We start from the raw sequence: 24784 nt of genomic DNA on the forward strand, positions 1-24784 counted from the left end.
GAAACCAAGAGCCACTTCTGAGAAGGCCTCCCCCCTCCTCTCTCGTCACGGCTAAAAATTGGCCGCTGTTTCTTTACTGCTTAAAAAGCTGCGGGTTGTATATATAGAGTGAGAAATGTTAGTTTGGTGTTGGGTCGGTTGGTTGGTGAAAGCTGTGTTACGGAAAAATCTGGGTGCAGGGCTATTCTGCCACCCAGCTCGTCGGACTAAGTAAGTCCGCGGGTCCCTGCGGAAGAAAATGAGCTCAGCCGGACAGGAGCAAACTGCAGAAGATCCAAGTTTATTGCGCAACAGGTTCAAGACGAGATTGAACCCCGAGAATGGGGCGACATAAACTTTTAAAAGTTCCCTCCAAGTCCCAGAATACAGTGTCATGAATACACTATGGGAAGGTTGGGTTTCATGGATTACATCATGAATATATTAGACACGTCATGAATATCTCAGAGAAAGGTGGGGTTACACTAATTAACATTTGAGATAAGGGAGGGGGAAATATGTAGAGCGAGAGATACACATAGATAAACATTTATCAAGTACCGGTGGTGGCAAGACAAAGGGCCAGAGATATGCATCGTCTGCCACCTGGTATCGCCCGGAGGAAGGGTTAGGCAAAACGATCTGACAGGATTAGGAAGTTCCTGTGTACGTGCCCTGCCGCTTCAGGGATTATGGAGGTCGGGGTGGCATCATGGAGTCCAAAGGGAGCTGAGTTGAATGACACCAAGAGCTAGGAAATCGGAGTTATGGTTGATTTTATATCAATTTCCAAAGGTTTTCTATGCATTCTGACCTATTCCGTATTGGTGATCAAAGCGGAAACAAAATGGACACATTGTAGCAAGAATGGATACATTATAACAAGACTTTGACAGTTTTACGAGGTCTCTGGTTTCGGATCCATTGTTCTCGCCGTGGGGGGGGCCGTGGGGGGGGCCGTCAGCAGCTTGTCAGGAGATTAAATGAGGCGTGCAAGAGCTCCCTGAGCTAGCTCCTGCAGGACGAATGCACGGCTGTGATTGGCTAAAGCGTGGCTCGTTTTATGAATGGGGAATACAATATGATACGGTCGACTCACGTTAGGAATAGGGCGAGAGAAAGGCATAGGAAAGATGGGGCTTATTCTGCCCGCATGAAGACAGGAAAGAGAGCCTTTTATTTACAAGGCAGGGGTACAGAGTGGTGCCTATGCAATGGTGCGGGGGCTGAGGGTTCGAGGCCGGCTGGGCACTGCAGGGGCCATCGCCTCGGACCCCTTCAGGGAGCGGTGGGGAAGGATGGGTACCCCCCCCCCTTGTTCCTTCCGTATCAGCTGGCAGTGTTGATGTGTGTACAGTTGGCCAGTCGCTTTTGCAGAAAGACTTTTTAGAATACAGTGGTACCTCGGGTTAAGTACTTAATTTGTTCCGGAGTTCCATTCGTAACCTGAAACTGTTCTTAACCTGAAGCACCACTTTAGCTAATGGGGCCTCCTGCTGCCGCTGTGCCACCAGAGCACGATTTCTGTTTTCATCCTGAAGCAAAGTTCTTAACCTGATGTACTATTTCTGGGTTAGTGGAGTCTGTAACCTGAAGTGTCTGTAACCTGAAGCGTATGTAACCACTGTAGGTACCACTGTAAAAGCAGAAAGTACTCTGCAAGGATGCTCTTCTCGCGGTCTCTTCGATGCTGCCAAGGGCCCAAGGACCAGGCTGAGGGGACAAAGGGAGGCCAGAACCTTCTCTTTTCTTTCTACAAATACTGACATCTCTTCCTCTGGATTTCCTCTCCTCTCCAGGGGACCAATGGTTGGACTGGGCAGAATCGCTGTGTCTGGACAGGGCAGGGGCTTATGGGGCAGGAAGAGGATGGAGATTGCGGGAAGGAAGGGTGGGGGGACAGGACCCCCCACTTTCCAGGGATCCCTCTCTGGTCGCCTTGAAGGGGGGGGTCGATTACTGGGCGGGAGAGAGAGGCCAAGGCTGTTCCACCAGAGATCCTCCGCAGCTGCCACAATGGAGATGCGATATCTCCCCCCCCTCCGCCAATGCTGCCCTTCCCTGCCCCAGGGATGCTCCTCTCCCCCCCCCCCAATTTCCTTGACCCCCTGCCTCTCTCCTGAGTCTCCCCTGCATCCAGAGGCTCCCTTGGATCTGCTCACCCCACACCCTGAGCCCCCATCTCTCCAGTCGGAGGCACCCCCCCAAAGACAAGCAGGGGAGGGGCAGGGGGGTCTCTATCCCTCGTGCCCGTTAACCCTTTCGTGGCCCACCTCTCTCTGCGCGGAGCCCCCAGCGCTCCGGGGATGCCTGCGCGGGGGACACGGGGCGATGGGGTCCTCATGGGGACTCCCTGGGTGGGGGTCCCATGCCCGTCCCCGCCAAGGCGCCTAAGGGGCCGAGAAAAGCTCCCTTCGCAGCACGCGTGCAGGGATCCAGGCCCCACGGAAGGCGCTTGGGGGAGCTGGCGGGGGTCTCTGGGTCCTTCCCCCCTCTCCTCCCCCCCCCGCGACCCCTTTGCCTCTTTCTCCTCGCTCCCGATTCTCCTTTCCTGCAACATCCATTGGGGGGGGGTCCCCTGCCTCCTCCCTCCCCTTTCCGAAAGCGCCCCCCCCCGAGCTACGGGGCAGAGCAGCAATCCGGAGTGGACGCTCCACTTGCGGGAGAAGCAGGCAGGGTGGGAGGGGGGCTCCCCGCCCCACATTTCTGGAGCAGAAGCCGGATTGGAGGAGGAGGAGGAGCCATGTATTTTGGGGGGGTGATTTGGGATTGTGTGGGCGGGATGAGAGAAGGATGTGCCGGGAGGGGAGGGAAAGTGTGGAGCGGGGGGGGGAGGAGGAGAGGAAATCCCCCCCCCGGTCTTCCTTCTGGGGATCAGGAGAGGGGGGAGGGGCTGATCCCGACAATCCAACAGCGAAGTCACAAAATGAGTTCTGCATTTAAATCAGATCAGACTCCGAGTTCGTGTTTTGGCAACATGACAGGTCTGTCCATCGGGATCCCTGACGATTCCTGCTCGCTGCCTTTTCCTGGCCAGCCTGAGAGATCACTGGAAAGGGAGGATTTCTTGACTCCAGAATCCATCATCGCAGACCCCTTTCTATCAGGCCTAGAGATCTGCTCTTTGGCCCAGTCTGCTTGGATCATGTGGATCACCAATGGATCATATGAATCATCACTAGATCATCCATGATGTTATACCTGTAGCAGGAACCCCCCCACCCCAATCATTCTGCTTGTACAAACTTCATACACACACACACTCACACACTACATACGCCACATTTCTGTTATAAATTCATAGAAAAATCAACCATACATTGGATTTGCACTGTTCCATTTTTATTTTACTCCATATGACAAGAACTAACAAAAGGGGAGGGGGGGTTTGACCCTGGTCAGCCAAAATCCCTTCACCGTCTCAGCACATCTGCAGGAGCCCTGCCCTGATGATCCCAGACAGAAGACAATCAAGATCACAAAGAACTTGCATATGGGAGTGGATTCAGCATGGACTGAAACAAAGGACAATGATCAGATCTTCCCTCAGGGGGCAGGAAACTGCAAACTCCCCTTTGTCTCCTGGAAGTAACTCATGGGGAGGGGGGAAGGGAGGAACCAGCCAGGTGACAAGATACTCAGGTTACCACCAACTCCTCCCTCAACCCCTCCTTTCTGTAATGTATGCATGATGTTTCTGGGGGTGGGCTTGACCTAGAGGAGGGGAATTTCAAAAGATTTTATAAGACTTGGCACACTATTTTTCTGGGTCTTTCCTCTCACCTGCGAGTGAGGGGAGCACCCTGTCGCGACAGTCTTTCTTCAATAAAGACCAGGCCTACAGGCTGCTGATTTGCTTCAATTTGCTCTGGTTGGTGTTTTTATTTTTGTCCAAGGGAGCCCTCAGATTTTTCCTACAACATACCCATCTCACGGAGGGGGGGGGGGCTCAGGATGAATCTCCTGCCACGTGACTGGGGGAGTCTTGGGGCTGACGGGGGTCAGACAGGGCTGCTGTTTTGCTCTCCTTACTATTTCAGCTCAGGTTTTCCTGGCAGAAGTTACATTTCATCCAGAAATGGGTGGATTCATTGAGGAAAAGGGCTAAGCGAAAACATCAGTTGCACAGAGGCAAATGTGTGTACTTTGTAACCATCCAGTGAGTTGTGTCGCAAAGGCCATTTGCAGAAAGGCTCCTATTGTATCACCTGCGGCTACATGCCGGAGTTTGGGTCTTTTTGTGGAAATGTGTCTCTATAAATGCACTTATCCCCGTGCATTTATAATGGCAAGACATTAAATCCCATGAGATCCACAAGCACCAAAACCGTAAGCCCACATATGCTTCATGCTCCGGCACGGGGGGGGTAGCAGGCGGGGGCATGGTTGGCGCGTGTCCTGGGGGCGTGGCACACCCCTCTTCCTCTGCCAGTGGTCGTCTCTCCAATGTTTAAGGTAAAGGTAAAGGGACCCCTGACCATTAGGTCCAGTCGTGACCGACTCTGGGATTGCGGCGCTCATCTCGCTTTACTGGCTGAGGGAGCCGGCGTACAGCTTCTGGGTCATGTGGCCAGCAGGACTAAGCTTCTTCTGGCGAACCAGAGCAGCGCACAGAAATGCCGTTTACCTTCCCGCTGGAGTGGTACCTATTTATCTACTTGCACTTTGACATGCTTTTGAACTGCTAGGCTGGCAGGAGCAGGGACCGAGCAACGGGAGCTCACCCCGTCGCGGGGATTCGAACCGCCGACCTTCCGATCGGCAAGCCCTAGGCTCTTTCATTTAGCTCACATAGATCACTGCTTAGTGTTAGATTATTTTGTCTATTAGTATGTGAAACATTGGAAAAAGTCATTGTATGCGGCCTTTGTGGACCTAAAGGCAGCATTTGATTTTGTATCCAGGGGTAGGCTCTGGGCCAAATTGGCCAATATGGGTATTAACAGAAGGTTATTACTTCTGATGATTAAGCTTCATGAGAACAATACCCTCCAGATAAGACTCGCACAGGACGGCAGACTCTCTAGAGGAATCCCAGTCCAAAGAGGTGTTAGACAAGGATGCCTATTAGCCCCATTTTTATTTAACATCTATGTTAACTCCCTGGTCACATGCTGCCGTGAAATCGAACCCCCCCCCCCCCGTGTTCTCTAACGGCAGAAAAGTAGCTGTTTTAATGTATGCGGATGACGCTGTTCTTCTCTCTCAAACCAAAGTGGGTCTGAAACGTGCCTTAGGAAAGTTTAGTGACCAATGTAACACTGAACTGTTAACAATTAATTTTGCCAAAACCAAAATTGTACATTTTAACCGCTCCTTCAGGAAAGATAATTGGAGCGTAAAGGGAAACGCCATTGAACAGACTAAGACCTTCCAATACTTAGGCATTACTTTCTCTTATAATGCCATATGGTCAACACACCTGACCACATCAGCTATATCAGCAGGAAGAAGTGCAAATGCCATCCTTAGATTATTCAGAAGGAAAGGAGCTGGCTTCCTCCCGATGGCCCTAAAAGTTTTTCAGGCAAAATCTTTAGCCCAACTCCTGTATGGCTCTCAAATTAGCCCTTCTGCCAACCTTAAGACCCTTGAAACAGTACAATCAAAATTCTTAAGATCATTATTTGCTACCCCAAAGTGTACACCTAATGCAGTCTTAAGGCAAGAGGCAGGACTGCCCAGAGTGGAATTAAAAGTCTGGGAGCAAGCAATATCCCTCTGGCTGAAAATCCATTACAATCCTAAGGGACTGTTACCTTGCTTCCTGGCCGCAGTTCCCTATCCTCCTTGGCTTATGCAAATAACTAATAAGATCAAACAAATTGGCCTAAACCCTGAAAATCTTTTTACTGGAACTCTGAACAAGGCAAAAGCAATTATCATTCAGAGACTTTACGATGTCGAATTACAGCAAGAAGACGCCCTACTCCCGGAGGCGTATAGATGTTTAAAAGCTTGCCCTAATTTTGCAGCTGCCCCTTACTTAACTAACATCACTAACGAAGCTTATAGATGGGCTTTCTCTAGAGCCCGCTTTGAGACCATGCCTTCAGCAGTGCTGTACGGCAAATTCACGCGGGTACCAATGCATGCGCGTCTCTGCCCTTGTATGTCTAATAAGGTAGAATCTGTCACACACATCCTTCTATTTTGCGAACTTTATAGTGAAGAACGAGTTCAACTTATTTTGCTGCTTTTATCAAAATTTATACCCCTACAACACTATTTGGAATCCTCTCCCGAATTCCTACGAAAATACCTTCTGGAAGATTCCTCAAGCTCAATATCATATGAGGTGGCCAAATTTTGCACTTTAGTAATCAGGAAGCGTAAATCTCTTCTGTTGAATGGCACACTGTGAAGTTCCCTTGTGTAATCCTTTTTTTTCTGATGTTGTTGTTGATTTCTTTTTGTTTGATCTTGTGGTGTTTAGTGTCACTGGCTTTTGCCGCAATAAAACTTGACTTGACTTGACTTTAGCCCACAGTGCCACCCGCGTCCCATTTTAACTCTCAAGAAAATGTAAATGTAGGCTTCACCTCCTTCATGACCCTGGAAGGGGATAGTCACGTAGGCAGCGAGATCAGGGCCTCCTGCCATAATCCCCTGAGCGTGAGAGCATGTACACTTCGCCCCACCCAGGGAGTGACCAAGGGGCGACAAGGGGCTGCCCCACAGAGGCAGCTGGCCAAGCCATCTCAGCCCATCTCAGGAGAAGCCCTGAGGGCAAAGATGTATGTGGATAGTTTAATTGTTCTCTGGGTGGTGGGTACTTGAGAGGTGTCCGGAGATGTACCTGATAGAAGGATGAACTGCTGAACTTGTCTAACCCTTTGATACCCCTCCCCACTTGTGACATACTAGTGAGGATGCTACTTGAAATGTATTCTGGGTGAAGGGGGGGAGTTAAAAAGGTTGATGTCACCCCAGGCTCAGGGTTCTTGCTCTGTGTGGGAATCTCTTGTGCAACAATAAAGATCGTGGTCTACTGATCGCCGGTTTGCTCCAGATTACAGTGGTACCTCTAGTTACGAACTTTATTCGTTCCGGAGGTCTGTAACTCTTCAAGGTTAGCGGAGTTTGTAACATGAAGCGTTTGTAACATGAGCAGTTTGTAATTCGAGGTACCACTGTACTTGGCTGGAACTTCCTTCTTTCACTGACCTCACAGACTCATGGGGGGACTTGCACCCCAACGAGCTGGGGCCTCTCAACCCGGGATTTTCCTTATCACTGGACATCCCCTTTGAGTATAGGGGTCAATGCCCCTATTCCTCCCGCAGGAGCAATTGTGGGGATTCCATTCAGCTGTGCCGTTCCCAAAGGGCAAGTCTTCTTCAGCCATGGTGGGAGCAGACGGGCTGGAAGCTGAAGAGGTTTCCCTTTGAGTAGGCTTTGCTTTGCTTTCTGCTGACCTCAGTCTCTTGGATTGTGGCCAGCTTTCCTCGTCCATTTCCCTGAATGCTGAGCAGTGTTGGATGTGTGGGGAAGCAAAATTCACCCCAGAACTTTTCTGCAAGGTTCTCTCTGCAGCGCAGAAGGAAGGAGGGAGGGGGGAACACGTACTAAGAAAGGGACAGTACTCTGAATGGAGAGGAGCAGAAGCGGAGTCCCCTCAAGATCAGTATTGGGACCTGTGGCTTTTCAACTTGTTCACAAATGATCTAGACTTAGGAGGGAGCAGGGAGGGGGCAAAGTTTGCTGATGGAAGCAAATTGTCCAGGGTTGTTCAAGAAAGAGAGATTGCAAGGAGCTCCAAAAGGACCTCTCCAAATGGGGTGAATGGGCAGAAAATACAGCTCATTGTCAATGAGATTAAAGTGATGCATGTTGGGACAAAAAAAACCCTACGCCCATTAATATAATGTACAGGCTCATGGGTCTGAATTGGATTTCTCTGTGTGCTCTGGGAGACCAGGGGAGAGGGGAGCTGGTCGCAGCAGGAGGGGGAGTCTCCCTGGATGCTTCAGCAGCCGGCCTCCTCTGGGTCTCCTGGCCCCCTCCTCTCCTCCCTCTGAGCCTGAACTGCTCTCTGCCACAGACTCTTCTGGCTCACCAAACCCTGTTTCCTCCTCAGCTTGCAACACCTCCCCTTCCGGTCTGCTCCCCTTTCTCCCTCTATCTGCTCACTGCCATCCCACCACAAGTCCCCAGGATCTAAGCCTTCTTCCCTTGAAGGTCCCCCAACTGGTGCCTCCCCCCCCTGCACCCAGCCAGTCCATGACAGCAAAAGCAGAAACAGCAGTAAAATCAGTATGATAGCAGTATGAACTGTGGTCCTCTGGTAGGAAAACTCCCTAGCAGCATGACTGAATAAAAACTTCTGGGACTATGGAAAAATACTACCTTCCCCAAACCCCAGAATAAGGAGGAGCTCTGGGGTTGCCCCATGGGGTTCAAGAGTGAAGATGGGCCCATCAGGAGACTTCCCTGGTCCATGGAGCCCCTCCGTTCCCCTCTTGCAATTAGGCTTGGGGGGAAATCTCCCATTAACTTACAGTATTATCAGTTTTCTTCAGAATGCTTAGGAGGCAGGGATGAATTTCTGGTGAAGAAGCAGTGCTTGGAGATCATGCGGTGGGGGGGGGGTGACAGAGTTTGGTGCAAAAACCGTCTTGCATGCTTGAGTAGAGCAACTCCAGGGCATGAGCCAAGTAGCAGCAGGGTAGAGGCCACGTGCAGAGCAAGTCCCACACTGAGGTCAAAAACACACAGAGAGGCAGCAGGAATTCTTCAGTAATAGTTTACTGAGCTTTCAAAGCATACAGTTCTCACTGGGTCCCCAGTGAGGCACAAAACGTAGCTCCTGAGAGCAAATCCAGTTTCAGCAGTAAAATCATACAGCACACAGGATATCCAAGTCAGGCACACAAACCGGCAGAAGGGAGCAAGGGAGGAAAGAGGCTGGAAGGACACAGGGCAATGGAGGTGTGTCTTTCGCTTCCTGTCGTCTGGGAGGGAAGTCAGCAACTCGAAATCTGCAGGGGCTTCACGAAGCAAAGCTTTCTGCTGGCAGGTTCCAGGCAAATGAGAATCCCAGAAACACACACTGGGATTCTTGGTGTGTTGCCATATCCATTGTTTTTGGAAGGTTATCACAATGTAGTCTAGAAACCAGTATAGGATGAGATCAATATATCGCCCAGCCCTAATCCTCATTCACCACCAGAAATCCAGATTCACCCTCTCCCCCTCACTATCAAAAGGTACCTTACATCTAAAATTATAATCACTATTGTGAGATGTTACCTTCATTATTTCATTACTATGTTGTTGTTTAGTCGTTTATTCGTGTCCGACTCTTCGTGACCCAAGGGACCAGAGCATGCCAGGCACTCCTGTCTTCCACGGCCTCCCGCAGTTTGGTCAAACTCATGCTGGTAGCTTCAAGAACACTGTCCCACCATCTTGTCCTCTGTCGTCCCCTTCTCCTTGTGCCCTCCATCTTTCCCATCAGGGTCTTTTTCAGGGAGTCTTCTCTTCTCATGAGGTGGCCAAAGTATTGGAGCCTCAGCTTCACGATCTGTCCTTCCAGTGAGCACTCAGGGCTGATTTCCTTCAGAATGGATACGTTTGATCTTCTTGCAGTCCATGGGACTCTCAAGAGTCTCCTCCAGCACCATAATTCAAAAGCATCAATTCTTCGGCGATCAGCCTTCTTTATGGTCCAGCTCTCACTTCCATACATCACTACTGGGAAAACCATGGCTTTAACTATACAGACCTTTGTTGGTAAGGTGATGTCTCTGCTTTTTAAGATGCTGTCTAGGTTTGCCATCGCCTTTCTCCCAAGGAGCAGGTGTCTTTTAATTTTGTGACTGCTGTCACCATCTGCAGTGATCATGGAGCCCAAGAAAGTAAAATCTCTCACTGCCTCCATTTCTTCCCCTTCTATTTGCCAGGTGATGGGACCAGTGGCCATGATCTTCGTTTTTTTGATGTTGAGCTTCAGACCATATTTTGCGCTCTCCTCTTTCACCCTCATTAAAAGGTTCTTTATAGAATCATAGAAGAATCATAGAATCAAAGAGTTGGAATAGACCACAAGGGCCATCGAGTCCAACCCCCTGCCAAGCAGGGGTTAATTCCTCCTCACTTTCTGCCATCAAGGTTGTGTCATCTGCATATCTGAGGTTGTTGATATTTCTTCCGGTGATCTTAATTCCGGCTTGGGATTCAACCAGCCCAGCCTTTCGCGTGATGAATTCTGCATATAAGTTAAATAAGCAGGGAGACAATATACAGCCTTGCCGTACTCCTTTCCCAATTTTGAACCAATCAGTTGTTCCATATCCAGTTCTAACTGTAGCTTCTTGTCCCACATAGAGATTTCTCAGGAGACAGATGCACTCCCATTTCTTTAAGAACTTGCCATAGTTTGCTGTGGTCAACATAGTCAAAGGCTTTTGCATAGTCAATGAAGCAGAAGTAGATGTCTTTCTGGAACTCTCTAGCTTTCTCCATAATCCAGTGCATGTTTGCAATTTGGTCTCTGGTTCCTCTGCCTCTTCTAAATCCAGCTTGCACTTCTGGGAGTTCTCAGTCCACATACTGCTTGAGCCTTCCTTGTAGAATTTTAATCATAACCTTGCTAGCGTGTGAAATGAGTGCAATTGTGCGGTAGTTGGAGCATTCTTTGGCACTTCCCTTCTTTGGGATTGGGATGTAGACTGATCTTCTCCAATCCTCCGGCCACTGCTGAGTTTTCCAAATTTGCTGGCATATTGAGTGTAGCACCTTAACAGCAGCATCTTTTAAAATTTTAAATAGTTCAGCTGGAATACCATCACTCCCACTGGCCTTGTTATTAGCAGTGCTTTCTAAGGCCCATTTGACTTCACTTTCCAGGATGTCTGGCTCAAGGTCAGCAAGCACACTACCTGGGGTATACGAGACACCCATTTCTTTCTGGTATAGTTCCTCTGTGTATTCTTGCCACCTCTTCTTGATGTCTTCTGCTTCTGTTAGGTCCTTTCCACTTTTGTCCTTTATTATGGAAATCTTTGTACGAAATGTTCCTTTCATATCTCCAATTTTCTTGAACAGATCTCTGGCTCTTCCCATTCTGTTGTTTTCCTCTATTTGTTTGCATTGCTCGTTTAGGAAGGCCTTCTTGTCTCTCCTTGCTATTCTTTGGAAATCTGCATTCAATTTCCTGTATCTTTCACTATCTCCCTCGCATTTTGCTTGCCTTCTCTCCCCCGCTATTTGTAAGGCCTCACTGGACAGCCACTTTGCTTTCTTGCATTTCCTTTTCATTGGGATGGTTTTAGTTGCTGCCTCTTGTATAATGTTACGAGCCTCCACCCATAGTTCTTCAGGCACTCTGTCCATTACTATACACTTTTACATATAAACAGCAGAACCTCAAATACACAACATGCTTTTAAGATGGATTTTCTGCTGAGTTAATTACTGTGAAGAAGAGTAAACTCTGAAAGGAACATGTCCCACACTCCATACATCTAAATGGGTTCTCCCCTCTGAGTCCTTAGATGTTCCTTAAACACTCCATTATAACTAAAGCACTTTCTGCAATCTTTCCCTTTAATCAGCTTCTCCTCTTTGAGGGTTGATGGGTTTGTAGGGTGTCAACTGTTAAATTTCTTCCTGTCCATGAGTCTGTTGATGTAGGACTTCCACTAGGACTGAGCCTCAAAATACTTTCCTGACGTTTATACGGTTTGTCTCTTGTGGAAGTTTGATGATGTAAATCAAGGGTTCCACTCGGACTGAAGCTCCTTCCGAACTCCATACATTTAAATGGTTTCTTCCCTGTGTGTCTGCTGAGGTTTTCTAAGATTTCCACTTTGACTGAAGCTTTTTCCGCACTTCATGCATTTAAATGGTTTCTCCCCTGTGTGAGTCCGTTGATGTATATTGAGGTGTCCACTCTTACTGAAGGTCTTTCCACACTCCATACATTTATATGGTTTCTCCCCTGTGTGAATCCGTTGATGTGTTTTAAGGTCTCCATTCTGACTGAAGCTCTTTCCGCACTCAATGCATTAAAATGGATTCTTCCCTGTGTGAGTCTGCTGGTGTAATTTAAGGTCTCCTTTTTGACTGAAGCTCTTCCCGCATGCCATACATTCATATGGTTTTCCCCTGCCTGTGTGAGTCCGTTGATGTGATCTAAGGCCTGAATCGTAACTGAAGCTCTTTCCACATTCCATACATTTATATGGTTTCTCCCCTGTGTGAGTCCGTTGATGTGTTCTAAGGTATCCATTTCGACTGAAGCTCTTTCCGCACTCAATGCATTTAAATGGTTTTTCCCCTGTGTGAGTCCGTTGATGTATTCTAAGTGTTCCAATCTGATGGAAGCTCTTTCCACACTCCATACATCCATATGGTTTCTCCCCTGTGTGAGTCTGTTGATGTGATCTAAGGCCTGCATCGAAACTGAAGCTCTTTCCACATTCCATACATTTATATGGTTTCTCCCCTGTGTGAATCCGTTGATGTTTTTTAAGGTCTGCATTCTGACTGAAGCTCTTTCCACATTCCATACATTTAAATGGTTTTTCCCCTGTGTGAGTCCGTTGATGTATTCTAAGGGCTCCATTTTCACTAAAGCTCTTTCCGCACTCTATACATTTATATGGTTTCTCCCCTGTGTGAGTCCGTTGATGCATATTGCGGTGTCCACTCTGACTGAAGCTCTTTCCACACTCCATACATTTATATGGTTTTTCACCAGTGTGAGTTCGCTGGTGTAATTTAAGGTCTGCATTCTGACTGAAGCTCTTCCCACACTCCCTGCATTCATATGGTTTCTCCCCTGTGTGAGTCTGGTGATGTTTACTGAGGTGTCCACTCTTACTGAAGCTCTTTCCACACTCCATACATTTATATGGTTTTTCACCCGTGTGAGTCCGTAGGTGTGAACTTAAATGTCCACTCCGACTGAAGCTTTTTCCACATTCCATGCATTTAAAAGGTTTTTCACCCGTGTGAGTCCGTAGATGTGCACTTATGTGTCCACTCTGACGGAAGCTTTTTCCGCACTCCATGCATTTAAATGGTTTTTCCCCTGTGTGAGTCCGCAGGTGTATATTGAGGAGTCCTCTCTGACTGAAGTTCTTCCCACACTCCCTGCATTGGAATCCTTTCTTGCCCATGTGAGTCCGCTGATGTGTTCTAAGTTTTCGACTATCAGTGAAATGTTTCCCACTCTCCATACCTTTAAATGGCTTCTCCTCTCGGAGTCATTGATGTGAGCTATGTGTCCTCATTCAATGAAGCATATTCCACATTTCACACATTTTAATTTCTATTCCTAATGAAATGAAAGGTGCCCCATCCCCTGGATTTCTGAATGTTTTCTCCATCACCTTCTTCAGAGTGGGAGGAAAGCAAATCCTGTTTGGGTTTCAAGGAAGAGAACAAAGGGAAAGAGAGCACATCCAGCTCCATTAGCACCTTCTCTTATTTCAACATCTCCTACATTCTCCACTGTCCTACCCATGTTCCCAATTTTTTGGAAATGAAAATACAATGTCATCAAATGATAGTAATGCACCACCACCTTTCATAATCCTCAAACATTGTTAATAGCACAGCATGATCTTGGAATACAGCCTTTTCAAATCAATTGTTTCCTCACAGGAAAGGCAGCTGCTCTCTGTCCATGAACAGGGCCTCTCTTTCTCTGGTTCATCATTCCTTTGGACATTCCCCATCCTCTGCATCATAATCCTCCATCCACTTCTAGATCTTCCTGAATCACCTGCACAGTCCCATTGGCCTCAAGAGGTCCATGTGGGCCATTATGTGAGGCCCAGGTCTATGTCTTTTCCAGGGACTGTGGTCTGGGTCAGTCAGAGAACTAGTGACAAGGCTTGGTGCTTGGGGTCAGCTGAATGGGTGCTCAGGGAAGCTCCTGTTCTTGGAGATGGACCTCCATCTACATGCCTTGCATTGCATGGAGAGAGCAGGAGAAGCAGAAGGAAAGCAGCTGGCAAATGGGAATCCCAGATGGAAACACCCACCCCATTCCTCCTTATCATAATGATGTGCTGCCTGATCTCGTGCCTGTCTTCTGACTATCCTAAAGTGACACTGAAAAAGCTGCATTTTAAAGGCAAATGGATAACTGTACTAGTGAAAACTTCAACCTTGAATATGTAGTGTTCATTTATTGATGGCCTGAAGTTGTGTTATTTCTAGAGACGTGAATTTATTCCTGTTCTGTCTCAAATATAGCTATTATCTGATGTCATGGGGTGTTATGGGAGAGGTAGTACCTTTGGTGGTCCCCACCCTGCACTCAGCTCTCACCTGTGCCTTCCAGAAGCTGTCAGGATGAATCAGGGGCCACAATCCCAGGAATGGCTTCAACCGGCCGGCAAAACGAGGTGAGGATAGCTGATAGGTCTCAAATCCTTGGGGGGCTGGGGAATTCTGCTGCACCTGAAGTCAAGCCCTGGTGGATGGAGAGGAGGAGAAGAACAGTGAATCCTACAGTCCAGAAGGCAGATTCTGCCCATCCTGTAGAGGAAAATGAAGGGCCGATGGGATCGTCAACTGGGGAAGGGAGCCCATCGAGAAGGAAAACTCTGGTCCTAAACCTTCACTGCCTCGTGAGTTATGTTCAGGAGAAGAAAAGGATCTGGAGGAAAACCTACACAAATCCAGAGTGGAGTCTCTAAGACAGTTGGATGGTGTCCTGCACACCTTCTTCATTCAACTCCTGCGGCCAAGCTGGTGCCAAACAGGCTTCAGGAGAGCCGCAGCGCCAGCCCCACAAGGTCGGGGGACAGCGGGGAGGCGGAACGCCGCCATCCCGCTGTCTCCCAATGTGGTTTGGAGGCTGACGGCGGGGAGACGCGTGCTTCTCCCCGCCGCCAGCCCCGCAAGCTCCGGGCACAGTGGGGAGGTGCAGCTTGTCTTCCCGCTGTCCCCGGACCTGGTCTGCAGGCGGGCGACGGGGAGAAGAACGCTTCTCACTGCTGCCTGTCCCGCAAGCGCCTGGGGGGGAAATAATTTTTTTTCTTTATTTCCCCCCCCAAAAAAACTTGTTGCATCCTATGGGGCGAAAAGTACGGTATTCAAAATATTTGTTTTTCGAAGAAAAGACCACAGTGTATCAGGTGGGCCCTTGAAAGCTAATAAACGTATTGTGGCTGGAAGTTTTGGGGGTGCAGGACCAGGAAAGCTTCTGCCACCATGATCCTTCCAATGGGGATTCAGGCCTCATCAGGGGACTGAATTTGCCCTGGTTGTGCTGGTTGATGATCTCTGACGGGCTAGAGGCTGAGGGGGAAGCTCTTTCCTGGTTCTCTCAGCGGCTTTGGAGACCTTTGGCCATGGTGTCCTTCTGGACAATCTTGGGAAGCTGGGGGCCCTGTTATGCAGTGGTTCCCCTCCTTCTGTTGGGATTCGCAGGATGTTGAGTAAGTCTGCAGGCTTCAAGAGGCTGATGCAATACTCTGTGAAGTGCTGGGTCAGAGTGACTCAGCAGGGATGTGATTGGCTATCCCCTGTGTCAGGGGTTCAGGAGCAGAGGCGAGGGCAAGGGAGGAAACAGAGAGCGAGGGGGAGGAGTCCGAAGAAAGGATGAGTGATGACGACGACCCAAGATCTCCGAGTCTTTCCAGTGAATCGGAAGATTCACAGAAAGGGGCGCCAGTGGCCAGAGCAAAGGGGGGGCCTAGGGGGACACCCCAGGAGGAAGGGACCAGCGGGGGTTCAGAGGGCAGCAGTTGGAAATCGGGGCCAGCGTCCCCACCAGAGCGCAGAGGAGAGGAAGGACGTCAGGGATCGAGCCCTGGCAGCTCGCAGCAGGGAGGAGGGCATGAGTCAGGAGTGACCACACCCCCATCGGGGAGCGAAGAAACGGTCAAGCGGAAAGTGGAAGGTTGGGCGCGCGCGCCAAGTTCAAATGCACAGGAAGGCGGCGCAGTAAGCAGCCCGGAAAGGGAGCCGGGTCCTAAAGCCCGACGCAAGGAGACAGGAGGGTCCGGGGGGTCAGCGTCAGAGGAGTCCCGGAGGGAGGAGACCACGGGGCGCAGAGGGACCCAGAGAAGGACGGTCAGGCGGAAAAGGTGGAGTAAGGCGAGGATATTAAGTTGGTGTACGAGGGGCGGAGACTCAGACGGAGCTTCGCCGGTCTAGCCATAAGACGTAGAGTTGCACGCAGCAGCTTGGAAATGGAAACTGTAACTCAATAAAGACTTTTATAAAGCGAACGCTGGCTAGCGTGATCCTCTGTGAGCTAGGATCGGGGAGCAGCTCTGACAGTAAGCTCCGTCTCACATTCCTGTGGGCATCGAAAGCCTAGCGGAGAGGAGAGAAGGCTGGTGCCTACTCGAGAGCTCACGAACGGCAGACAAGATGACGGCCGAACAACAGATAGCGGATCTCAGAGAAGCAGTGACACAATTGAATGCCGAGGTACTTGCATCCAGGAAGAGAGAGGAGGACGCAGCTGCCGCCTACAGAGATCTCCAGGTCAGATTGGAAATGCTTACGAAGCAAGGGCAACTGACACCCAGACCGGAGGGGATTGGGTTGGGGAGATGAGCAGGCGGTCTAGTCTCTCACTTCGATGGGAATTTGCAACAGTACCCCAACTTTAGAGCAGATGTAAAGTGTGCACTGCAACTGCTGGAAAAGGACTTTAGAGATGAGCAAGAGAAGGTGGGGTTTATCATGTCCCATTTGCATGGAGATGCTAAAGCATGGCTGCGCAATTTGTGGAGAGATAAGGATCCGGCGCTCCAAAATGCGGATGCCTTCATTAAAGCGATGGATGGGTGCTTCTTATCAAGCATAGACGTGGATCTTGCCCGGAAGGAGGTGCATGGACTTAAGCAGGGGAGGGCCAGTGTACGGCAGTATCATGCCCGCTTTTTTGCATTGGTCAGTGCCCTGGAATGGGACAGAGATTCGGCTCCAGTCAGAGACCTGTTTTGGGAAGGCTTGAGCGGCCCGGTTAAGGACGAAATTGCGAGGGGGGAGAGACCCCGGAGCACGCAGGAGATCGTTCAGAGGGCGCTCGCAGTTGGGGTCCGTCTGGAGGAACGTCCTTGGGGCAAGGACGAAGGGCGCGGAGGGCGCGAACCAGCCAGAGGCTACTCCTTCGTTCCCAGAGAAGCAGCGAGTGCGCAATCCACGCCTCCGCCAGGAGGAGGAGCGGAACCTATGGAGGTTGGAGGTGCAAGGGCTCAGTCAGCAACCAGAGCCCTAGCACCGGGAGCAGTGAAAGCAAAGCCTCCTAGAGGGAACCGGAAGTGCTACATCTGCGACAATCCCCAGCACATGGCGAAAGAGTGTCCCCAGAGGCTCCACAAGCACACTGCAGCCTCAGCAATGGTAACTGCAGCGACTCAGCAAGGAGAACCACAGCAAGGAAACGAAGGAGTCTGGCTGGAGACAGAGGCACTGGGGCCCAGCCAGACGTGTCAGTGAAGCAGTCCCCAGAGATGTTGCAGCCCACGGACCCCCTCCCGCCCAAACCAGTAGTGCGGCTCACCGCATCGCTCCAACTACCCAATGGACTCACCATGGACGTGCCAATCACTATTGACTCAGGAAGCAATGCGGACTTTATAGGGCAAGACTTTGTCGACCAGCACGATATACAGTTGCTGCCTGCCACACTGCCCCTGCAGGTCGTCACGGTGGATGGCAGGGAGCTGCTCGGGGGGCAAGTCGTGAAGCAAACGCCACCAATGGTGATGCGACTTGGGAACCACAGGGAAGTCATCAGCTTCAATGTCACTCAATTATCGGACACGCCCATTGTACTGGGCATGAGTTGGCTGGACAAGCACAGCCCGACGATGGCGTGGAACCAGAGGCAGCTGACTTTCGGCTCTTCCTATTGTGCTGAACACTGCATCCTGCCCCAGCAGGAGGGAGAGGAAGAGGAGTCACAGCTACAGCTTGGGACGCTGCAAGCTGTTCCCCACAAGTACGCAGACTTTTTGGAGGTTTTCTGCGAGAAGGAGGCGGACAAGCTACCCCCCCCCCACAGACCATACGACTGCAAGATCGACCTCCTACCAGGGGCGGCGTTGCCAAAGGGGAAACTGTACTCCATGTCTGAGGACGAACTACAGGAACTCAAAGAGTTCATAGATCACAATCTGGAGCGCGGTTTCATCCGAGAGTCCAAGGCAGTGGGGGGCAGTCCGGTATTCTTTGTCAAGAAGAAAAACACGCCCCAAAAAAGGCTCGTGGTGGACTATCGAATTTTGAACGCTGTGACCAAGCCATCGGACTTCCCCATGCCCAGGATCGACGACCTCCTCGCGACGGTGCGCAAAGGACGCGTCTTCACCAAGTTAGACCTCCGAGGGGCGTACAACCTCATTCGTATGCGAGAGGGCGACGAGTGGAAGACAGCCATGTTCACGCCCCTGGGCACCTACGAATACAGAGTTATGCCTTTTGGATTACAAAATGGCTCCCACTGTTTTCAAGCTTTTATGCATCACGTCTTGGCAGGGCTGCTCTACAAGAAGTGTGTCTGTTTCCTGGATGACATACTCATCTTTTCTGAATCGCAGCACGATCACGACAGAGACGTCAAAGAAGTGCTGAGCAGACTACGGCAGCATAGGCTCTACGCCAAGCTGGAAAAATGCCAGTTCGACGTGTCGGAGGTGGACTTCCTGGGCTACAGGTTGTCAGACAAAGGGCTCGCAATGGACAGCGCCAAGGTTCGCGCGGTTTTGGATTGGAAAAGTCCGCGCAACCGGAAGGAGGTCCAGCGGTTTGTGGGCTTTGCGAACTTCTATCGCAAGTTCATCAAGGGGTTCGCGATGCAGACGGCGGCCATCACGGACACGCTCAGCTCCAAGAAGAAGAAATTCATCTGGACGGCGCAAGCAGAGCAGTCCTTTCAGGCACTCAAGCGTCTCTTCGCGTCGGAGGAGCAGCTACTACACGTCAACCCCAGCAGACCAATGAGGGTGGAGACGGACGCTTCAGACAGAGCCGTAGGAGCAGTTCTGTTGCAGCAAGACCCGCAGGGGGCTTGGAGGCCGGGAGCGTTCTACTCCAGGAAGCTCACCAAGTCAGAACAGAACTACACCATCTGGGACAGGGAGTTGTTAGCCATTCATGCAGCCTTCAAGGCGTGGAGGCACTTCCTGATCGGAGCCAAGCACACAGTGCAGGTCCGCACGGACCACAAGAATCTGGAGCACTGGCGCACGGCGAGGTTCCTGAACCAGAGGCAAATACGTTGGGCAGAGTTCTTTGCGGACTTCGACTTCCGTATAGAGTATGTCCCGGGGGACACCAACATCATGGCGGACGCCCTCTCCCGTAAACCGCAGTACCTCGAGGAGGCGACGCCAGCGGCGGCCATGCATATCTTCGCACCGCCAGCGTGGGCGTGCGCTTCGGCGACTGTTGACCTGGAGGCGGTACGACGTGCATTGCGGGACGACTCTTTCGCGCGAGCAAAGATGGCAGAGGCGCACAGGGGCACGGCGGCGACCGACGAGTTCCAGGTTCGCGATGGATTACTCCTCCGTAAAGGGGCCATCTACGTGCCAGGGGACGATCTTCGCGCCAAGGTACTGCAGCAGTTGCACGACGCGCCCACTGCCGGGCACTTTGGCACAGAGAAGACGATAGAATTAGTCGCCAGAGACTTCTGGTGGCCCAGAATGAGAGGGGAAGTCGCGGACTACGTGGCGAGGTGCGACACCTGCCAGAGGGCCAAACCAGTACACAGACCGCCGGCGGGACTGCTGGAACCTCTGCAAACCCCGTTCGAACCATGGGAGAGGGTGGCCCTGGACTTTGTCACGGATCTGCCCAGCTCAAGGGGCAAGACGGCAGTGCTAGTGGTGGTGGACTTGTTCTCCAAGATGGCACATTTCATTCCGTGTGCGAAGGTGGCCACGGCGGAACAAACCGCCAAACTGTTCATAGATCACGTGTTCAAGGTTCACGGTCTGCCGCGGTCTATACTGTCCGACAGGGGGCGGCAGTTCATCTCGAACTTCTGCCAGAAGCTGATGGGCTTCCTGAACGTCAAGATCAACCTGGCTTCGGCTAGACACCCGCAGACCAACGGGCAAGCGGAGCGGGTCAATGCCATCATGCAGCAGTACCTGAGATGCTACGCAAATCAACAGCCTGCGACGTGGGTGGACTACCTGCCGCTCGCCGAGTTCGCCTACAACAACATGAAACACGTGTCCACAGGGGTGACGCCGTTCTTCGCCAACAACGGAAGGCACCCCAGAACCTTCCCGGGACTGGAAAGAATGGGGGAGGGGGAGCCGCAGACAGCAGACGCGTTCGCGTCAGAGTTGCAAGAGGTCCACGATCAACTTCGGCGGCACCTGGAGCTGGCTAAACACGCATACAAGGTGCAAGCGGACAAACACAGGAGAGTCGGCGAAGAGATCCAGGTGGGAGACTGGGTCTGGTTGGCAGCCCAAGCAGTGCCGGCCAGGTCATTAGCCAAGAAGAAACTAGGGCATAAACAACTAGGGCCCTACCAAGTAGAAGAACAGGTCAACCCGGTGGCTTTCAGGCTGATGCTTCCGGAGGGTTCCAGAATGCATCTGGTGTTCCACAGGTCGGTACTCACTCCCTACAAGACACCTCACAGGTTTCAGGAACCAGGAACGGCTCCGAGTCCGCTACGAGAGGGAACCGAACAAGGGGGAGTGACACAAAAGGAGTCCATCAACGAGGTCACAGAGATTTTGGACTCTAGATGGGGAGAAGAGGGAGTAGAATACCTCCTCGCCAAGGAGGGCTTCCCGGCCAGTGCCAACAGCTGGGTGCCAGGCTACGCCTTGGAGGAACCTCTGCTCAAGGACGAGTTTCATGCCCTTTTCCCACACAGGCCCATGCCAGCAGACTTTTTCGACGATTGGCTTTTCACACCGACGCTTTCAGCCAGCACTTTCCACGGGTTCGACTCGGACGAGGAACCGAAAATGGACACGCGTTCCCCGGAGGGGTCGCCCTCGGGATCTGCCTCAGAGCCCTCGTATTGGTGGGACGATAGACCAGAGGAGCAGTGGCGCAGGAAGTGGCTGGAGGTTCCAGGTCGAGCGACGGACCCGGGAACGACTGAGGCGGAGACGGACGTGGACATGTTCGGGGAGGACCTGGGCTTCGAACATGGCGGCACAGAGATGGAAGCGGAAGTGACCGCTGTCGACGAGCGCAGGGAGGAAGAATCGGAAGTTTTCAGTTGGAGGCCCGCCAAGGGAAGCGAACTGTATCCGGCATTCGTCCCCATGACTCGGCAGCACCCAGCTCCTGCACCGGAAGGAGGGGAGGGGGGAAAGGGGGGCTTCGAGGGGGGGATGGATGTCAGGGGTTCAGGAGCAGAGGCGAGGGCAAGGGAGGAAACAGAGAGCGAGGGGGAGGAGTCCGAAGAAAGGATGAGTGATGACGACGACCCAAGATCTCCGAGTCTTTCCAGTGAATCGGAAGATTCACAGAAAGGGGCGCCAGTGGCCAGAGCAAAGGGGGGGCCTAGGGGGACACCCCAGGAGGAAGGGACCAGCGGGGGTTCAGAGGGCAGCAGTTGGAAATCGGGGCCAGCGTCCCCACCAGAGCGCAGTGGAGAGGAAGGACGTCAGGGATCGAGCCCTGGCAGCTCGCAGCAGGGAGGAGGGCATGAGTCAGGAGTGACCACACCCCCATCGGGGAGCGAAGAAACGGTCAAGCAGAAAGTGGAAGGTTGGGCGCGCGCGCCAAGTTCAAATGCACAGGAAGGCGGCGCAGTAAGCAGCCCGGAAAGGGTCCTAAAGCCCGATGCAAGGAGACAGGAGGGTCCGGGGGGTCAGCGTCAGAGGAGTCCCGGAGGGAGGAGACCACGGGGGGCAGAGGGACCCAGAGAAGGACGGTCAGGCGGAAAAGGTGGAGTAAGGCGAGGATATTAAGTTGGTGTACGAGGGGCGGAGACTCAGACGGAGCTTCGCCGGTCTAGCCATAAGACGTAGAGTTGCACGCAGCAGCTTGGAAATGGAAACTGTAACTCAATAAAGACTTTTATAAAGCGAACGCTGGCTAGCGTGATCCTCTGTGAGCTAGGATTGGGGAGCAGCTCTGACACCCTGTTTTAAAAGGAAAGCCTGTTCAACAGTAAGTTGTGGTGGTTGTGCTGAGGTGTGGTGCTGCTGTGGTGGAGAGTATTCGTTTGCCAAAAGGAGCAGGTACTCTGTATGGACTGCTCTTGTAAATACTTGTATATAGCTCACATTAAAAAGACTGCACTGAAAAGAAACCTGGGACTCTGAGCGTTTCGCTAAAAAGCGCCGCGAGGAATTCGCGACACCTTCCTCCTGGGCCATGTCCAGAAAGTGGTGTTCAGACCCCTGGATGCTTACTTGTGGGCTGCCCCAGGGCTCCATCCTCTCCCCCATGCTTTTTACTATCTATATGCAGCCACTGGGAGAGATCATCAGGGGGTTTGGGCTGGGTGTTCACCAGTATGTGGATGATGCCCAGCTCTTCCTCTCATTTAAATTGGAACTAGTGAAGATGGTGAATGCCCTGTGTGTCTGTTTGGAGGTGGTTGAAGGATGGATGGCGGCCAACACATTGAGGTTCAATCCTGAGAAGACAGAAGTACTGTCCCTGGGGGAGAATGGGGGCACTCCTGGTCCTGATGGGGTAACTGTGCCCCTGAAGGACCAGGTGTGCAGCCTGGGGGTCATTTTGGACTCACAGCTGACCATGGAGGCGCAGGTCAATTCTGTGCTCAGGGCAGCTGTTTACCAGCTCCACCTGGTACGCAGGATGAGACCCTCCCTGCCCGCAGACTGTCTGGCCAGAGTGGTGCATGCTCTGATTATCTCCTGCTTGGAGTACTGCCAGCTGTTCTACATGGGGCTACCTTTGAAGGTGACTCTGAAACTGCAACTAATCCAGAATGGGCGAGCTAGACTCATTACTGGGAGCAGCCACTAAGACCACATAACACTATTTCTAAAGTATCTCCCCTGGCTCCCAGCCCATTTCCGAGCACAATTCAAATGGAAGAAGACTGTGTCGTGTCTTATCTTTTTATGAGGGACTAAAGGGGGAATTACCAAGGAAACTTATTTTAAAGGCTTTAGCGAGCCTGAGCAAACGCATCCGCTGTAAGTTTAAAAGGGGGAATGTTACTCTGCTAAATTGTACAACTTGTTAGCACAAGTTGGAAAGGATATAATCAAACAATATTTCCTCTCCTGCATCCCTGAACATTCCCAGTGTCATGGTTGCATTTCTTAGGCATAGAAAAGTACAGATGTAATGTACAGTGGTGCCTCGCAAGACGAAAAGAATCCTGTTCCGCGAGTCTCTTCGTCTTGCGGTTTTTTCGTCTTGCGAAGCAAGCCCATTAGCGGCTTAATGGATTAGCGCTATTAGCGGCTTAGCGGGCTTAGCGGATCAGCTGATAAGCGGCTTAGCGGCTTAGTGGATCAGCTGATAAGCAGCTTAGCAGATCAGCTGATAAGCGGCTTAGCGATCAGCTATAAAGCGGCTTAGCGGATCAGCTGATAAGTGGCTTAGCGGCTTGGGAAAGGGGGGGGGGAGGGAAAAAACCCTGCAGGAACTTGCAAGACATTTTTGTCTTGCGAAGCAAGCCCATAGGAAATTCGTTTTGCGAAGCACCTCCAAAACGGAAAACCCTTTCGTCTAGCGGGTTTTCCGTCTTGCGAGGCGTTCGTCTTGCGGGGCACCACTGTATAGCGATAATTCCTAACCTATTTGTTCAAGAAGGTTCTGGTAGTTTTACTCTGTATGATTCAAAGCTGGTGTTTTCTCTAGATCATGGGGAGGCAAACTAAGGCCCGGGCGTATAAATATGATGATGATGATGATGATCTTGTGGGGTTTTTAAAAGTTATTTTGGAATTTGTACTGCAATATCAGCTCACGAAATGTTATGGGTGGAGAAAATCACAGGGCTGCCATAAACTATAATCCCACCCACAAACTCTCATTCACACACAGTCTGTAAATTTGGGAAGGTCACACACCTCACCTGTGCTAATACTGGCAGTTTTTGGCCTGCACAGGCACACCCGGGGTGTAGAGCCTCCAGCCCCAGGCACTGTCTATCATGAAAATGGGTCCTTTGACTGGGAAGATTCATGCAGTCGCTGTCATCGGATGATGATGGGTTGTATCTCAGCTTGTCAGTCACTCTGACACTGCCTACAAAGAATAAGAGGAACAGAAATGCTTTTGAGGTGCAGCTTCTGTATCAATCCTGAGAGCCATTCCATGGACTCTGCACCCGTTTCTGATGACAGGTGTACATTATCCTCATCCTCAGTGGAAAAGACAATAAAGATGGAAGCCTGAGAGAGAGGAAAAGGCTTCTGGCTGCTTCCTGGGTGGGATTGTGGAAACAAAGAGCTGCTTCTGAGAAGGCCTCCCCCCTCCCCTCTTCCTCTCCGGATTTCCTCTCCTCTCCAGGGGACCAGTGGTTGGCATGGGCAGAAGCACTGTGTCTGGACAGGGCAGGGGCTTATGGGGTGGGAAGAGGATGGAGCTAACAGGAAGGAAGGGTGGGGGGACAGGACCCCCCCCCACTTTCCAGGGATCCCTCTGGTTGCCTTGAAGGGGGGGGTCGATTCCCGGGCGGGAGGGAGAAGCCAAGGCGGTCCTACCAGAGATCCCCCGCAGCTGCCACAATGGAGACGCCCCCCCACAGACTGTCCTTCCTATCTCCCCCCCCCCAATGCTGTCCTTCCCTGCCCCAGGGATGCTCCCCTTCCTCTCCCCCACTTCCTTGACCCCCTCCCTCTCTCCTGAGTCTACCCTGCATCCAGAGGCTCCCTTGGCTCCGCTAATCTCACACCCTGCGCCCCCA

At 51.4% G+C, this 24784-nt stretch overlaps 1 protein-coding gene across 3 annotated transcripts; it reads right to left on the reverse strand.

Moving 5' to 3' along the window:
- Positions 1-259: 259 nt before the first annotated feature.
- On the reverse strand, positions 260-14410 carry LOC308486361 (uncharacterized protein). Of its 3 annotated transcripts, XR_013991029.1 has the most exons (4): positions 14266-14407; positions 10992-13347; positions 1075-1300; positions 260-793 (listed from the first exon to the last, which is right to left on the reverse strand). XR_013991029.1 is itself a non-coding variant. In XM_081023160.1 (2 exons), the coding sequence occupies exon 2, from the start codon at positions 13164-13166 to the stop codon at positions 11991-11993; it is 1176 nt and encodes a 391-aa protein (XP_080879286.1). In that variant the 5' UTR covers positions 13167-13347; positions 14266-14407; the 3' UTR covers positions 8712-11990. The 3 variants fall into 3 exon arrangements, 1 of the variants encoding a protein (XP_080879286.1); XR_013991028.1 differs by having other exon boundaries at positions 260-1300; positions 14266-14410; XM_081023160.1 differs by lacking the exons at positions 260-793; positions 1075-1300 and having other exon boundaries at positions 8712-13347.
- Between the last annotated feature and the right edge of the window lie 10374 nt (positions 14411-24784).

Source organism: Podarcis pityusensis, assembly GCF_964106645.2.
Source record: "Podarcis pityusensis genome assembly, chromosome: 10".
NCBI lineage: Eukaryota > Metazoa > Chordata > Lepidosauria > Squamata > Lacertidae > Podarcis > Podarcis pityusensis.

Bases quoted from the DNA above. Each gene is read 5' to 3' on its own strand.
- LOC308486361 (XM_081023160.1), bottom strand. From the start codon at position 13,166: ATGGAGAGTGGGAAACATTTCACTGATAGTCGAAAACTTAGAACACAT.